The 17,930-nt window shown below is 47.5% G+C and overlaps 1 protein-coding gene and 1 long non-coding RNA gene across 5 annotated transcripts in view; one reads left to right on the plus strand and one right to left on the minus strand.

Annotated features, from left to right (window-relative positions):
- Window positions 1-17,930, minus strand: part of CRISPLD2 (cysteine rich secretory protein LCCL domain containing 2) — an 85,093-nt gene that overhangs the window by 30,951 nt on the left and 36,212 nt on the right. For all 4 annotated transcript variants that reach the window (XR_004477017.2, XR_004477016.2, XR_004477018.2 and 1 more), the window contains exons 8-13: window positions 16,771-16,831; window positions 13,110-13,176; window positions 12,500-12,630; window positions 10,325-10,368; window positions 8,039-8,111; window positions 5,536-5,611 (exon numbers count right to left, since the gene is read on the minus strand). Coding sequence is in view for 1 of the 4 variants with exons in the window: in XM_012536846.3 (XP_012392300.2) it covers window positions 5,536-5,611; window positions 8,039-8,111; window positions 10,325-10,368; window positions 12,500-12,630; window positions 13,110-13,176; window positions 16,771-16,831 (452 nt within the window). In the remaining 3 variants the exon portion in view is untranslated. The remainder of the gene's footprint in view (window positions 1-5,535; window positions 5,612-8,038; window positions 8,112-10,324; window positions 10,369-12,499; window positions 12,631-13,109; window positions 13,177-16,770; window positions 16,832-17,930) is intronic.
- Window positions 14,290-17,278, plus strand: LOC117196706 (uncharacterized). Its single transcript, XR_004477022.2, has 2 exons — window positions 14,290-15,212; window positions 15,382-17,278. It is a non-coding gene; the product is annotated as an uncharacterized LOC117196706 (long non-coding RNA).

A 17,930-nucleotide genomic window follows, 5' to 3' on the forward strand; every position in this document is an offset into this window, starting at 1 on the left:
TGTCTGAGAGTAACTAATCAACATTTCCCAAAGTTGGGGAAATTCATTCAGGGGTGCGCTGGCTGGTGCCCGCTAAAGATGCAGCCTCCTGGGCCTCCCCCTGACCTACTGACTCAGAACCTCCTCAGGTGAGGGCCAGGTGATCCTGACACACACTCAAGGTTAAGAACCAGGTAGGTAGCACCCTCCTGCCTCTTCCGCGGTCATTGCACCTGGCCTGTGCTGGAACCTAACACTGGCCCTGGCAGTGACTCCCCACCCTCACTGCAGCTCAGAGCCACCTGCAGCATCTTTATGTGAAGATGATGCCCAAGTCCCCGCCCTTCCCATCCCTCCCACCCCCAGATTCACTTGCTCTGGGGTGAAGCCCGAGACTGAGTATTTTATTTTATTTTATTTTTATTATTATTTTTTGACTGAGTATTTTAAACACTTGCTGGGTGATTGTCAGGTGCAGCCGGGGCTGCAGACATGAGCGGAGCTAATCCATCTGTGGGGTGAACAGCCTCCTTCATGGTAAGTGGAGCTATCGTCGACTCTGAGCTTATTAAATACCAGCCTGGGCTGCCTTTTGTTTGCCATCTCATTTAATCTTCCAATGACATGGGTGACTACTGTCATTCCCACTTTACAGGCCAGAAAGCACAGGGTCAGCGAGATTAGATGACGTTGCCAACGCCCTGCAGACAGTTCAGGGTTTGGGAGTGATTCCAAATGAGGTCTGGCGGACGGCAAAGTCTGTGCTTCTATGGTCGGCAGAATAAAGGCCCCCAAAATGCCCATCCTCGTCCCTGGAACGTGTGGATATGTGACCTGACATGGCACAAGGACTTCACATGCAATGGGAGAGGATCCTGGATTGCCCGGGTGGGCCCAGTGGAATCTCAGGGGTCCTTACAAGAGGGAGGTGGGAGGGTCAGAGGCAGAGAGAAGCAGCATGAGAAAGACCCAACAGCCTTTCAGACTGTCAGCTCCTGCCACGTCCCTTCCAAATCCAGGTCATTCCAGACAAGTTACTGGTTTTGCAGAAGAAGGAAAAAATGCTCACAGCAGAAGGCCCCGCCCTGCCTGCTCCCTGGGAAGTTAATACTGCTGCAAAAAGGTGGAGAGGCTCAGAGTTGAAAGGCACCCTCACGCTAAAGACGGGAGAACTGGATTTCTCGGTTTCCACCACTAATCGACTTGAGTAACTGAAGGCCAGTTTTTCTAACCCCACACAAACATGTCTTGTCGTCAGTAAATAAATTAAATGGATGAGGGCAGGGTTCCTTAGCCTGAAGTGGGCTCTGGGGTGGGGGTGGGGCAGTCTGTGAGGCCCTGAGGCTACGGGCATAACTCTGTGGACCTACAGGGTCAGCAAGAACTTTCGAGGTTTTAGCACCGAGCCCAGGAAACCCCGCATCTCAGGCAAACTGGGATGGTTGGTCAACCCTGTCGGCACAAGGAAGCCTTTTTATCCCCCTGGAGGAAGGATCCACAGCTTTTCAGTTCTCAGAAGGGTTTGTGCCCCCAGAAGATTAAGAAGCAATAAATCTGCTGCCATCTAAAAGAGAGGCAGGGAGACCTTGGAAATGAAATGATCACTGTAGAATCCTTCGAAGTTCGCTGCGAGCGGGGCTGAGCTGTGGAAGCGAGCGTGGGTGGGGCTTCTCACCGGCAGGCAGAGCTGGGGTTTTTTTCTGTCTCCCTCAGTATTGCTCACCCTCTGAGTTACCAGCCCCAGGGCCTGCCTGGGGAGGCACATCCTCTGATGGTAGCTGCCAGGAGGTGGGCGCTTTGGTGTTGTGGCCTCTGTGACAGTCCTTTGCCCCGTCCCCGGAGGATTTCTGGGCACCAGAGGCACAGAAGTTTCCCATGATAACATCCAGCCGTGGGAATGGAAACCACACACGCACAGCCTGATCCTTCCTGCACGGGCCCAGCGATCACTGCACGCGTCTTCCACCGCTGATGCTGGACAAACCCTTTCCTCCCCTTGCCCCCTACCTCTTCCCACCCCTCTCCTCTCCCTGCTTCTTCCCCAGAGGTACAAGTTATCTGCTTTCTCTCCTCAGGACCCAAGGCAACACCGATATCTGAATATTTATGAACAACCACTATCAACAAAGATCTGGTCTCAGCAACACTGTCCCCACCACTTGTTGGCTGTGTGGTCTTGGATGACCTATTTTAACCCCCGGAGCCTCTATTTTCTTAGTATAAAGTGAGGATCAGGGGCTTCCCTGGTGGCGCAGTGGTTAAGAATCCGCCTGCCAGTGCGGGGGACATGGGTTCGAGCCCTGGTCCGGGAAGATCCCACATGCCGTGGAGCAACTAAGCCCGCGCGCCTAGAGCCCGTGCTCCGCCACAAGGGAAGCCACCGCAGTGAGAAGCCCGCGCACCTCAACGAAGAGTAGCCCCCGCTCGCCGCAACTAGAGAAAAAGCCCGCGTGCAGCAACGAAGACCCAACGCAGCCAAAAATAAAATTAATTAATTAATAAAGTGAGGATCATATTGGTAACCCTTTTGAGCATTTACCAGGGTGGGCCCAGTTCTAGGTGTTTCACATGATTGATATGGTAATCTCCCAATAACCTGCAAGGTAGGTATTTATTATTATTATTATTATCATTATCATTATCATTATTCCCTCTTAACAGGGGTTAAATGACTTGCCCCCAATCACTGGGCTAGCAAACAGCAGAGCTGCGACTGCTACCCAGACCAGCAATCCGCATTACTGCTCCACAGGGGTCAGTGAGAACCTAAGAGGGCCTATCGAGACGATTAAGTAAGACCAAGGGCTAAATGCAGGCTTGCACACAGTAAGTGCTCGATAGATGTTCGTTAATAAGACAAATATCACCATGATCATCACTCTCACCATCACCATTATCGAAAATTCTCAAGGGACTGTCCTCTCTAACCCAGTGGTCCTCAACGTGTAGTCCCAGACCAGCAACATCAGTGTCACCTGGAACTCGTTGGAAATGCAGGTTCTCCGGCTCTGCCTCAGATCCCGTGAGTCGGAAACACGTGGGGTGGGACCCGGAACCGTTTGAACAGCCCTCTGGGGGATTCTGATGTACGCACGAGTGTGCGAATTTATCCAGCCACCGAGGGAGATAGGACAGATAAGAAAACTCAGGTTCAGAGCAGGGAAAAAGGCTTGTCCACCATCCCACGACTGGTAAATGTCACAGCTGGGGTTTCAGTCTGCATCTTCTGACCCAGACTTCATTCGTAGGCTACACCCTGCTGCTTCTCCTGCCTGCAGCTCACCACAAAGTACGGGCTCTGCCAGCCAATGCACTCCGGGGGAGCAGGCAGGAACTGCAGGCACTGTTAGGCCCTTCGAAGGTCTGGAGACAACGCTCCCAAAATAAATCTCTCAGCGAAACAGACATTTTCCAAAAGGCATCATCATTTCCCAGAATACAGAGTGACCTAGAAACCAAGGCCAGAAAAGAACCTCTGATATGGAGATGATAGCTTTCTCTTTCTCCCTTTCTTGCTTCCTTCTTTTATTCTCTGAAGAGCTGTTTAAGCACTGACTACTGTGGTATTTTTGCTGATTTATTGTTTCAACAAACATGAATAGAACAGTTATTGGGTGCCAAGCCCTGTCATGAGCACAGGGCTTCCAAAAGCTCAAAACCCTAGTGAAGAAGAGACTGTATACAGGATTTCACCAACAGGCCTGTTCACACCTGTGCATTTATGAGGGTGGGTGCGTTCAAACAAGGCAGAACAGGGTAGGGAAAGAACAGACCCTAAGGCAAGATACACCCTCATTTGCATCTCGCCTTTGCCATGTACTAGCTGGGTGATTTGGGGCAGGTTATTCTGAGCCTCACTTTCCTTGTCTGTAAGATGGGGATAACAATACCTAGAGATGGTGTTTTTTAAGAGCCTAAAATACAGTAAAAAGTAGCCTTGTAATATTACTAAATTTTCATCAAGTTCTTGTATTTCTAAATACTTTTTCTCTTTTCTTTTTCTTCTTTTTTTCTTTATACGTTTAGCTGCTACACTGTTTGGAGCATACAGATTTGATTTTCATATCTTCATGAATTGTACCTTTCGTGCCACTGCATAACGAACTGTCATGTCCCATTCAGTATGTTTAACTTTCAATTCCACTTCCTCCGATAGCAATATTGCCACTCCTGCTTTATCTATTTGTTTCTTTGTATTTGGCTGGAATCGTTTTGCTCATCCCTTTACACTTCAAGCACTTGAAAAGCGAAGACGCTGTCTTTCGGTAGCAGATTTGGGTTCCAACATTTACTATAACAATTGATATACATTATTTTACTCCTTCATTAAACTTTTAGAACTCAATTTTGAATTAGCAGCTTTCAAGGAGAAAAAAAAGACTCATTTAATCGGGAAAGAAAAGAAGATGGGGGTGGGGGGCAGGTAGCCACGAAGGTTGCTTTGACTTGGCAGAACTCAATGACCTCCCATTTACAGGACTCCAGCATAAATGAAGGCAGATGGGGGCGAAGGTGATGGTCGTGGGTGAGGGAGAACGGTAAAAATGAAGGCTGAGTAAAAATGTCAGCTGGGGATGAGCGATGCTGATCTCATCATGGACTTTTAAACCTAGAAGATTTCCTGGACTAGAAAATCCCAGCTCTGGCTCATTCTACGGAGAGATAAACAACCTGGCAAGAAGATCAAATAGTCTGTTGGGCAGAACTGTGACCACAGTCACATCTTCTGGATCACCATGTCCCTAAAGCCTGGACCACCGGAGGGAGCAGACTACTTTTTGAAGGCCTCACTTCAGAAAAATCAGCCTAGGCAAACGAAATTATTATATATGGGACGGATCGACAACCAGGTCCCACGGTATAGCACAGGGAACTATATTCAATATCCTGTGAGAAACCATAATGGAAAAGAATAGGAAACTATATATGCGTAACTGAGTCACTCTGCTATACGGGAGAAATGAACATAACACTGTAAATCAACTATACTTCAATAAAATTTTTAAAAAAGGAAAAGAAAAAGAAAAATCAGGCTAAAGCTTCCTTGCTAAAGTTAGGAGGGACAAATGGAAGAACAGGCTCCAATATAATAAGAGTGGTTATTAACAAGTGGTAAATTGGAGGTAGCTTGTATTTTCTTCCATGTGCTTTTAGCTCCGTGTGTACACAGCCACAAAGAAATGCAGTGAGTACAGTGGACGAACAGCTTATAAATGCATCAGGAGAGCCAGAAGGGTGATTAGATATCTGGGGGAATGATGTGTGTGATGCATGGGAGCCTTCATATGAAAAAAGCACGTCAGTAGAGAAGCAGAATTCAGTTCACCAAACTCTGAAGCCCTCTGTGTAAGAGGAGGTACACCTGTGTCCGTATTCATGAGCACACATTGGTGGAAGTTCAAATATTTCTGTAAATGGAGAAACTAGGGCAATGGTAGCAAAAATGAGTGATCTAAAATTAGCTAGAGGCACAGGAATGGGATCTCAAGTTTCTGGTGTCCAGACCTTGGAATGTGGTTTCTGTGGGGTGGCAGTTGCAAAGGCCAGAATACTCACGTCTGCATAGATGTTGGTTCCAAGCACGGGAGCCCAGTAGGACGGCTCATCTTTGCAGTGCGCCGGACAATGTACTCTGGAAAACAAGCAGCATTTAGGTGATGGTTAGAATCAGCAGAAAACAAAATTTCTTGAGAAAAGCAGCTGGCCCTCTGTATTTGAACATCAAGATTTAAGCACTTGGGTGAAAGGCAACTACCACACGGTTTACTCTTTAAGAAAAAGATATGCCTCTCCTACCCTAGCAGTGATAAAGATATTCTTCCTTAAAAGTGCATATAGAATTTTAAAACCCCGTATGGGGAGGCATAAATTGGGAGACTGGGATTGACATATATACACTGCTATATATGAAATAGATAACTAATAAGGATCTACTGTATAGCACAGGGAACTCTACTCAATACTCTGTGATGGCCTATATGGAATAGAATCTAAAAAAGAGTGGAGATAGATATATGTATAATTGATTCACTTAGCTGTACACCTGAAACTAACACAACACTGTAAATCAACTATACTCCAATAAATTTTTTTTAATAAATAAATAAAAATTTTAAAAGCTGTAACTAAAATGAAAGGAATGAAAGGTTTTTGTCTGATTTGCTGATTGATTAGTTGATTAAAGTTGCTGGTTTACTCAGTGTACCTTAGTAATGCATGCTTTCTGTTTCTTTTTTCTGACCAGTCACTTATTAATAAAATGGAATATATTAATGGGAGAAAAACCTCCATACAACAAGACATGCACAAATGGCAAGGTGAAAGGAAATAAAAATCTAAGACATGCACAAACGGCAAGGTGAAAGGAAATAAAAATCTAAGAGAGGCGAGTATGGGATTGTAAGGGGTTGTGCCTCCCATTCTTGGATGTTGGCTGGTTCATACTGTGGCTACATTATGGAGATTACAATCAATAGATTTTCGGAAACGCCACTTCCCTGTGTAGGGGAGGGAAGGGTGGAGGCCTTCACCTCCATGAGTCACAGAATATTCCAGGCGGGGGGCACTGATAACCCGGGGCAGAAGGGTTGGCTCACCGCTGCGTCAGTCAGCACATCCCTGCCATAGGGGACGAGGAGAGTGCCTCAAACTGGAATCTCTCACACCAGGAAAGAACATGAGCTTTACTTAAACAAAGGTCTTTTGTCTTTATCCGGAACAGGTGCACCATGGGCTGGAGCCCAGGGACCAAGGAACCAAAACGGCATCTGGAAGCCCTCTGGCTTGTGAGTAGCAAAGGGGAGGATTCAGGAACCCCATCTGGTCCCCTCACTGGCCCCCCTCCCGGGGCTCTTCCCTGCTCACACCTCGGGGTTCTCCACCTGTTAGATTTTTGTTTTGTTTTTGTTTTGGCCATGCCGCACAGCTTGTGGAATCTCAGAGCTACATAACCCAGCTTCTGACAGGATCTAACAGGTACTTTGGAGATACCCCTTCTTTGGTTCTGATGCAACATCCTCCCAAAACTCAGCCGATTAAGGTTTGGGCAGATGCATGTGAAACCCACTCCTTAGACAAACACATTGCGGTACATCCACAGAATGGAACGCCCGCCACTCGGCAACATGAAAGGATAAGACAAATCACCGATTCCCTCCGCAACACAGAAGAATCGCAAAGCACTGTGCAGAGTGGAAGAAGGCAGATACCCAAGTCTCCGTGCTGTGACGGCTCCACGTATATGAGATTCCAGAAAAGGCAAGAGTACGGGGACAGAAGGGAGGTCAGTGGTTGGCAGGGATGTGGGTGGGAGTTGGAGGGAGGGGTGCGGACAGCAAGAGAGCGTGCTGGGGTGATGAAAATGTTCTCTGCCTGGATGGTGGTGTACATATGTCAAACCACATCGAACTGTATACTTTTAACAGGTGGATTCTGTTGTGTGTAAATTACACCTCCAAAAAGCTGAGTTTTAACGAGCTAGCTCTAAAGTGACCCACGGAAAGCGTAACAGATCAAGTACAAGAACCAAGGAGCTGATTCCAAGGGGACCAGTGACACCCAGCTTCCAGAGCTCTCGACAGATCTAAGAGGCCAAGAATGACAGGTCCCAAGGTCTGTCTGGGGGCTTGGGAAGAGCCTGGGGGCAAATGAAGTCAAATACTCTCTCCTTCAAGTGGAGGTGACATCGAGAAGGGCAAAGCCATCTTTTCAGTTAAGTTCCCAGAGTGGGGCCCTGGGGCCTGGCTACACACGGGGCTCACCCAGAACCTTCTCAAGATGTGGATGTCCTGCTGGGCCACGCCCGGAGATTGGGACTTGTTCTTTTAATGCCTCTCAGGCAATTCCAATGTGCAGCCAGGGTTGAGAACGAGGGGTCTCAGGGAGAGGCCAAGTGGGTCCTTGACCCGGAGCACAAAGCGACTGACTTCCTGGGTGGACACACACCAGGGCCACGTCTAGAACTCAGCTGTGCGTGGCTCCGGGCAGTGACCCGCCACCCAACCTGGCCCTCCTTCTCTCGGCCCCCATGTTTGCCAATCCAGATGCCAGGGAGCCTTACCTTGGGCAGTGGGTCCCCGGCTTCTCATATGGGCAGAGCTGGGCCACGGTGGTGTAGCAGTCCAGGTCCTGCACTGTGAATAGGAACACGGAGGGGAAGGGTCAGGTCACGGGCAAGCCTGGGCCTCAGGCTACTGGCCTGTGAAACAGGCTGCTGGACAACGGGTCCTAGGGGTTCCTTGGGCCCCCGAACCGGGATGAGAGCTGGGATGAGGCCCCAATGCTCCTGGCACCTCCCCCAGGGGCACTCTAGGGATGAGATAAAACCCAAGGCCCAAGCGTTTCTACAGGTCGAAGGTGTCATCACCCTAAACAGTTGCTCTGTGGGGCGAGCAAACTTTTCATTTGCATCGTGCTCTTCCACCTGGAAGCCTCTGCCTCTACTTCATCCTGCTGGAGCCTCATGGCGGGTATTATACTAACTATACAGATGGGGAAACTGAGGTCCAGAAAAGCTAAGAGACCTCCTGAGGCTGCACAGGACATGGTTGAGGGTCCACGTTTCCGATTCCCAGCCTAGAGCTCTTTGCTCACACCCTTCCCAAGGGGCAGGTGACTCTTTCCTTCAAGGTCACATGTTGTGTTTTAACAACAGATGTAAGAAAGCGGTTCTAATACTGGCCACCTGTAGTCTCTGACAGCCCGTCCTTGTCCAGTCCAGGGCTCGGCAAACTCTTCCTTAAAGAGCGAGAGAGTAAATATTTCCAGCTCTGTGGGCCCTATGCCATCGTAGCAGGAACCAGCCACAGACAATGTGGGAAGGAATGGGTGCGGCCAGGTGCCACTAAAACTGTATTTACAAAACAGTCAGCAGACAGGATTGGCCTTGAGGGTTGTAGTCTGCCCACTCTTGGTCCAGCCGATCACTTGCACGGGCCAGGGGTCTATGCAGCAATCCAGCAAGGGGATTGGTCTACTACACCGAGGGTCTGCTATACAATGGGATGCTGGGGAAATCATTAAAATGAGGTTTAGAAGTCCACTTAAAGGTATAGAAAACTATTCTTGATATATTATTATTTGAAAAAAAAAATCAAAAAATCAGTTTACCAATTCCATTTCAATTTTTAAAAACATATCAATGCATACGTTACCAATGTATATACTCTTAATGCAGAGGGAAAAGAAACACTACAGCTATCCACCAAAATGTTCAGAGCAGTTATCTCTGAATGGTGGAATTTAGGTCTTTTTTCCAACAATTCTCTGTATTTTTAAATTATCTGGAATAAACAGGCATTACTTTTGTAATAGGGGGAAAAGCTGCTATATGCTTTTTTGGTTTGTTTTTTCTTTTTTTTTTTTTTTGCTGTACGCGGGCCTCTCACTGCTGTGGCCTCTCCCGTTGTGGAGCCCAGGCTCCGGACATGCAGGCTCAGTGGCCATGGCTCACGGGCCCAGCCGCTCCGCGGCATGTGGGATCTTCCCGGACCGGGGCACGGACCCGTGTCCCCTGCATCGGCAGGCGGGCAGAAAGGGTCCGTAGGCAAGAATCAAGGACAGGGCCCAGGGGAGGGTGCTGGGTGGGGCACCCTGGCACCCCCACCTGCCTGAGACTATTCCAGTCAAGTGCCCGGTCTGGGCAACCATAAACCAGACCCCAGTTCTGGTTACAGTGTGCTCTCCCGTGGATCATGCCACCCTGCCAAATGAACATCCCGGAGGCCATACAAAAAGCTGGGCCAGAGACAGCAAGTATGGGCCACGGACTTCCCCACGTTTCCCTCTCTTGTCCATGGCAGACATTACTAATCTATCAAGCTCCGTGCTCTGCTGAGCCCAGAATGAGGCCTCAGAATCCTTCTCAAAACGACGCTCCAGGTAGCCACTGTCGCTCACTAGAAATTGACACTCCCTGTGCAACCTATTAGCTACTCTAGACCCAGGCATTCGTACTTCTGTGACAGTCAGCTGGGAACCCATGCCTGTGTTTCAGGTTAGCTATCTAGGTCCATGGCCAAGTTCAGATTTTTTTTTTTTTCACCGTGCCCCACGGTTTGCGGGATCTTAATTCCCAAACCAGAGACTGAACCTGGGCCACAGCAGTGAAAGCGCCGAGTGCTAACCACTGGACTGCCGGGCAACTCCCCCTAAGTCATGATATTTAAAAAAATTAGTTAAAGGATCGACCTCCTCAGGAACCTCTTAACCATCTTTACAGTGCTGAGAAGAGCAACATCAGCAGACACGGTAAACATTAAATCAATAACTAAGAGGAATGCAGTTCCAGGGAGACCCAAGATAACCTGCGTGTTGCGGTCATATGAGAAAAGACTGGCCGGCTTACCTTTTACCTTTGACACCGTGAAAGAGCTGGAGGCCTTGTATTTGCTGTAAAAGGAATCATTAGGTCAATGCAAACAGAAACGCGTCTGAAAGTACACGCTTGTTCCTGCAGTTATTTTATTTACGGCCTCAACTTTACATTTTTCTACTTGTTTCCCATCAGGCTGAAAGCCCTTGGGACGTTCTAGAGCAGGATCTAGAAGGAGAAGATTCTAGAGCAGGGCTCGTTAATCTTCCTGGTGCCAAGGGTCCCTCTAGCAGCCTGGTACAGCCTACGGACACCTTCTCAGAACGATGGTTTTAAAATGCAATGACAAATTGAAAAGATTAGAAGGAAATAAGGTATTATTAATATCATCATCAAAGTATTAAGACAAATGTGTGTTAGCGTCATAGCTGTGCACCTTTATCAACGTACTGAAAACAGAACCTAGCGGCAGGTCTTCTAACTGCTGTCATTTGGGGATCATGACAGCAGAGACTGTTTCACGGTGTCTCCATCACGTGGATGCCCACCCGTGAGAAAGTCGCTGGCCCTACGAGTGCTACTCAGACTGGGGGCTAACACCCATCAGGGAAGAAAATACCACATTTCAATGAGAGGTGAGTGAAACTAAAGTTTTAATTTGCTTTGCATTCACACACTCCCCGACTCTAATTCTAAGACGTGAAGAACCCCCCTCTAGATGTAAAGTTGGCCATTGGAAGGGACCAGAAATGGATTCAGGACAAGGGTCCCAGGCAATGCAGGACCTGAACCCTTGGTCAAGTCCACAGCTCCACCGGTGGTGGGGCGGAGCTTCATCAAGGCTGGGGTTGAGGTCACGCAACCGATCTCTCCATGAATATTTTCTTTGCTTTCGTTTAAACTTCCTTGCTCTTTTTTTGTTTACATAAAATCCCCAGCTAAGACAGAAGAAGGAATATTGCAACACTGCCGGAAGAACCAGGCCTTTCCAAACAGAATGACTCATGTAGTTTTTGAAATGTTCTGAGTGGCCTCACTATTCGGAAGGGACATGGACGTGCCACCTTGTAACTATCACAGGAGAGTCTGCTGGGTGCCTTCCTGCTGCAGACCCTGGGATGGGCACTGACATGGGGGTCCCTGACATGCTGCCTCGTGGTGGGTTAGCTGGGTGTCAGCCCCGGGTCCTGCCGTGGCCCTCATTTATAAATGAGAGTACTGCCACCCCGACGGGATGAAGAAGCCAGCCCCCGTCACGCAAAGGGAGAAGTCAGAGCCGGGTCTGTTTGACCCTAGAGCCCCCAGTGGGTCCCACCAGCTCCTGGTCACCTTATGCCTCAGATGCCATGGACAGATCAAGACATGATCTCCCACAGTTCTTCACAGTCCCCCCAACCCCATCAACCCCCAAAAGTCAGAATGGCGAAGATGGTCTGCCCCGTCAGCCATCCACATAACTTACATGAAAAACACCTTGCAAAAACAAGTAAGTATATTTAAAAAATGAAAGCCTCGTTCTCAGGGGGAAAAAAAGTGCCAGTCAAGAATTAGCCAACGGGGTGGGATACGGAGGGTGGGAGGGAGGCTCCAGAGGGAGGAGATATGTGGATATCTGTATATGCATAGCTGATTCACTTTGTTATACAGCAGAAACTAACACACCATTGTGAAGCAATTATACTCCAATAAAGGTGTATATAAAAAAAAGAATTAGCCTACAAACTCAAAGATACCATCAGTCATTACTGAAGTTTCTGAAGAGTTCTCAGGGACAAGGAAGGGAGAAAAAGCAGGATTCAGAACTCAGATTGCAAGGCTATGCTTTTGAAGGTCATGTACGTAGATTATCTCTGGGAAGTGGGAATGAAGAGATTAGTATTTCTTTATTTCCGTTTTTCTGTATCTTCATGGCTATGTGTACATTTCCTAATTAAGAGCAGTGTTCATTTTAAATACGCAATAAACTTTCCTAAAACCTACAAAAACAAACAAACAAGAAACAAAACTCAACCACATTAAACACACACACCGAAACCCACTGGGATTAAATAGGCTGAACGGCCAATGGGGCGATTTCTGAGTTACGGGATTAAGGTCATCTTCAGTGTTTTCCTCCTTCTTTATATTGTTCAGTACTTTTCAAAGTTTCAACAGTGCTCTCATAAGCAGAAAAGAAGTCTTCAGGAACCCTGATCACTGCATAGTTACCTCAAAGACTGCACGCCGTTTCTCTCAGACTTGACGAAAAAGGGGACCTTCCCATTCCTGGTGACGTCCACCAGGCCTCCCTTGTCGTCCAGGACCCCGTAGTGAATGGCGGCCCGGCAGATGCTGGACGCCTGCGGGGGACAGGTCAGACTGTAAGTAAATCTGAATTCATCTTTGTCTGCGATCATTTCCAGAAAACATCCAAGATGTTTGTCCTCAACCCACAAGAAGTCGGGCCAAGGCTCACCCCACTTCTCACTCTGGCTGCACTCTATAACACGTCTTTGTTCCAGGGGGCGCTTATCTCTAAGAACTCATCTGAGTTGCTTTACAAACTAAGAACAGGGACAAACAGCCCTTTCTCCCCATCCAGTGGAGCATTTAACGCTCGGCCTACAGTGGAGACTGGCTGCTCGAGGGTCATCCCCCGTTCCCAAAAGTGGCTTCACAAGTTTGTGACCCCAGAAACACACACGGATCAGCTCTACAAAAAGGGGGGCTTGACTAAGGAGCGGAAAGAAAATCTGTTCACCTGAAAACCAGCCACCTGCTTTTAAAACAGAGACAGGAGTCCACACAAGCCATTTAAAGAAATGCTGGCCATACTTACGCTTTCATAAAAGAGAGTCCCAAAGATCTTTGCCCTGTGGTGCAGGCAGCCTGCTGGGCACTGGTACCTGATGGAGAAGAAAGAAGATGATTTTCAGAGGTAAACATGTTCATGAAACCTCATCGTGAATTTATTGGGGTTTTTCCCTTCTATATTATTACATATAGAAAAGCGTCAGTGATATAGCATGCATTGTTTTGGAGCAACTCACAATTCACCCAGGCTGAAGTTTCTAGTCACACAGACACAATTAGATTCAACTTGACCTCCTTAAAGACTATTTTCATGTGCTTCAGGTTCAAATTGAATAGATGGACAATTCTATGAACAGATAGACAATTCACAGAATAAAGACAAGTGGCTTCAAAGGCACCAGAAAAAAAAAAAAAATCCTCAGATATCAGTCACCAAAGATGTGCAGACTGAAAGGAGTTGGCATTTTCCAGGCATCAAGGGTTTTTTAATAGAATAAAACTAAATGATGGTGATCATGTTCACAAACAACAGTTAATCTTTCCAGAAAGCCTTCAGAATTCATATCCCTTAAACCATAAACAAAACGAAAAGACAACCTCTGCACTGGGAAAAAGTATTTGCAAATGATGCTACCGACAAGGGATTAATTTCCAAAATATACAAACAGCTCATACAGCTTAATATTTTTTTAAAAACCACAGCCCAATCAAAAAATGGGCAGAAGACCTAAACAGACATTTCTCCAAAGAAGACATATAGATGGCCAAGAGGCACATGAAAAGATGCTCAATATTGCTAGTTATTAGAGAAATGCAAATCAAAACGACAATAAGGTATCACCTCACACCAGCCAGAATGGCCATCATTAAAAAGTCTACAAATAACAAATGCTGGAGAGGGTGTGGAGAAAAAGGAACCCTCCTACACTGTTGGTGGGAATGTAAATTAGTGCAGCCACTATGGAAAACAGTATGGAGGTTCCTCAAAAAAACTAAAAATAGAGCTACCATATGATCCAGCAATTGCACTCCTGGGCATATGTCCAGACAAAACTATAATGCAAAAAGATACATGCACCCCTATGTTCATAGCAGCACTATTCACAATAGCCAAGACACGGAAGCAACCTAAGTGTCCATCGACAGATGAATGGATAAAGAAGATGTGGTACATATATACAATGGAATATTACTCAGCCATAAAAAAATGTCATTTGCAGCAACATGGATGGACCTAAAGATTATCATACTAAGTGAAGTAAGTCAGACAAAGACAAGTATATGATATCACTTATAAGTGGAATCTAAAAAAATGATACAAATGAACTTATTTACACAACAGAAGCAGACTCGCAGACATAGAAAACTTAAGGCCACCAAAGGGGAAAGCGGGGCGAGGGATAAATTAGGAGTTTGGGATTAACATATACCCACTACTATATATAAAACAGATAACCAACAAGGACCTACTATATAGCACAGGGAACTGTACTCAAAATCTCGTAATAACCTATAATGGAAAAGAATCTGAAAAACAATATATATATGTATAACTGAATCACTTTGCTGTACACTTGAAACTAACACAACACTGTAAATTAACTATGCTTCCATTAAAAAAAAATTCATATCCCTTAATTCTTGAATCTCCCAAGTAAAAAGACAGAAAGTCAGACCTCCATGTTACTCCAACCATTTGTAATAGGGAAAAACTGTAAATAAGTCATCAGGTGTCAAAGGAATAGCCAAATATACTTTTGTGTGGCCAAATGTCAGAGTATTATGCAGCCACTAGAAATGAAGTTTTTGAGGAACAGTTATTGACTTTGGAAAACCTTAAGTGAAACCAGTAACACACAAGATTGCATAACAGTATAGCGTAATCAGTGCACAGAAACTACATAGAATGGTTACTGACGTTCACGAGATTGTGGGACACTTATTCTTTCCTTTATACTTGTTTTTGGTGGTTGTTTTCCTGAATTACAATGAACAAGAACACCTTTTAAAGTCAGAAAAAAAGTCCAGTAAATATTATTTTTTTAAAAGCACCACGTACAGAAAACTGATGTGACAGATGGCGGGACGGCTTCCAGGAGCTGCACCGGGAACGTTCTTGTGGTCGCAGGTGGGCTGAGTTCTATATCTTGACTGGAGGCATCTAACAGCCTTCATGTGGACAGACCCCTGCCTTTTCCGTGCTTGGGGAGGGTCCCACTACCCCCAACCCTGCAGCTCTTTTGATGCTAACAACGAATGTTCTCCAGACTTGTCATTTGTTCCCATTGAATGTTCAGGCGTGATGCTCTTGTAACAAGCCTGCGGTTCAGAAAGGCACATCACCACCAAGGGGCAACTCGGGAGCGTCCCGGGAATCCCAGACCTGTGAGTTTGTGGAGTGGAGACCCCTTCCGGTGCGAGGGGACAGACGGTTATTCCACCACCCTCATTGCCACGTCCTGCTCATCTCACCAACAAAGTGCCTGGTTCTACTTTCGTAGTACTTGCTGGCCCATCGCCAGCTGCTCGTGGGATGACGTATGAGCCCCTTGAACATCTGATCCTGGGCTGCTCTGTCTGTCCCAGGACACTCCTGCCAAAGTCTGAGTGATGCATTGTCCAGATCACAAAGTCTCCATGGTATAAAATAGGACCCTCTCTTTTAGGTAATACCATATACCTTCTCTTTTAGCGTGTGCTTTAAAGAACACGATTCACGGTTTCCCTGGTGGCGCAGTGGTTAAGAATCTGCCTGCTAATGCACGAGACACGGGTTCGAGCCCCGGTCTGGGAAGATCCCACATGCCATGGAGCAACTAAGCCCATGTGCCACGACTACTGAGCCTGCGCTCTAGAGCCCGCGAGTCACAACTACTGAACCCGCGTGCCACAGCTACACTACTGCCCGTGCTCCGCAACAAGAGAAGGTACCGCGATGAGAAGCCCGCGCACCGCAACAAAGAGTAGCCCCCGCTCGCCGCAACTAGACTAAGCCCGTGTGCAGCCACGAAGACCCAATGCAGCCAAAAATAAATATAAATAAAATAAATAAATGAAAAAAACATAAAAATGCAATTCAGCTTTAGATGAATGGACGCCAGAATCCATCGGAAGAAGAGTAAGGGCCCCTCCACCGATAACACAGTTTCCTGCCGTGAACCTGAGGACCTATGTAGGGCCGCTACACCTGTTGGCCACTCACTGCCAGAAGGCGCAGCCCAGCAGCTACGTTGCCAAAACCAAGCTTGTTCTTCTTGGCAGGTGTTTTTCAACATCTGAAATGGACGATACTAAGTGACTCCGTCAGCTACATGAATTTGTTCAACGCTCTTTGTCTGGTGGGGCCCCTCGGGAAGCAGGCCGACTTGGATTCCACAGCAGCCGTGCTGGACCCGTCCACGGCCACACCTGCCCTAACGCTGCCGCAGCCCCAGTCGTCCCCGGCACAGAGCTCTGGGCTAGCCTGTGCTAGCTCTGGGTAACCCCTTCATGCAGGGAGATGGGAGGGAGCCCCCAGGCTCACAAAAACGTTCGTCAAGATCTCCCTGTCGGTAGCACATCTGCTGCTGGCACATCTGGCATTTCTACAGATGTAGATCAGCTGACAGACCATGATGTGACCCAAGACCGAGAGCAGGTGCTTCAGAGGGCTGTAGGCAGCGAGATAGAGATGGGCCAGGTCTTACCTGTTGCACGTGGACCCTTTACACTTGTCCTTCATCTTGGTGTCACACTTGACGACTTGGGCTAGGAGAGAAATGCAGAAATACTTGTCAAGGCAAGAAGCGGGAAGATGAGTCTGAGTTAGAAGACCCCATCCCCCGCTCTGAGGAACTCTCTGGAACATTCTGGAATCCATGTCATAATGAAAACAAGAGCATGGCCCAATGGCTGCAGGCTTAGGGTGAGGTTCAGATCCCAGATCCTCTTTCTAGTAGCACTGTCACCTTGGACACCTTACTTCCCCTCTCTGAGGTTCAAATTCTGCTTACTAATGGGGATGAGTATAGTATCCACCTCCAACGGTTGCTGTGAGCCTGAAATGAGAAAGTAAATGTAGGCTTGGAAGGGAGCCTGGCACACTAAGTGCCCCATAGCCTCACAGGGCTCTGGAGGGCGAGCCTTGTCCAGCCCGGTTGGCGGGCACCCAGCCATTCTCACCAGTGTCGTCTCCCCGCCCCCGGCCAAGATGACTTTGCCAAGCTTTCCTTTTTTGTGTATTTTATAGGGACATATCAGAATCTTGCAGTAGTGTCACAGTTTGACAAAAAGACATATTACTTTGTAACGTTACCTTATTAAAGAAAAAAAAACAACTGAAGCGTTCGGAATTTCTGGACAGACAAGAACATCAGCGTATTTCCTGGTCAAGGAAAGCCACAGCTGACTAAACAGGCAGGAAGCCCAGGAGAAAGACGTCTGAAGGCCCAGAGGATAGAGACTAGTGGGGGCTGAGGGCAGGGCAGCTGACAGAACAGCAGAGGATTTTTGAGAAAGATGGGCATGCGCTGGCCTCCTCACTCAGGGGTGAGTCCCGTTTTATGCTGTGTGAGGTTTGGAGGGAAAAGAGAGACACCGGTGGGCAGAGAAGCCACACTTGGTGCCGTCTCTGTAAGAAAATGCCCTCCAGAGCCTCAACCCTTCACTAAAGGTGCCGCATACACAGGTGGGCAGCGGAGGGGGTAAGCGGAGCCCGGCAGGGGAGGGCAGAAAGAAAGGAGCGAGCCCTAGCTGGCGAAGCATCTTGGGAGACCGGGCAGAAGAAAGCGTGACAGAGGTGAGCGTGAGGACACTAGGCATCTGGGGACTTCCGGAAGTCTCTGGGAGGACATCCAACTTCCGGCCT

The sequence above is a fragment of the Orcinus orca genome, chromosome 20, assembly GCF_937001465.1.
Source record: "Orcinus orca chromosome 20, mOrcOrc1.1, whole genome shotgun sequence".
NCBI classification, from domain to species: Eukaryota; Metazoa; Chordata; class Mammalia; order Artiodactyla; family Delphinidae; genus Orcinus; species Orcinus orca.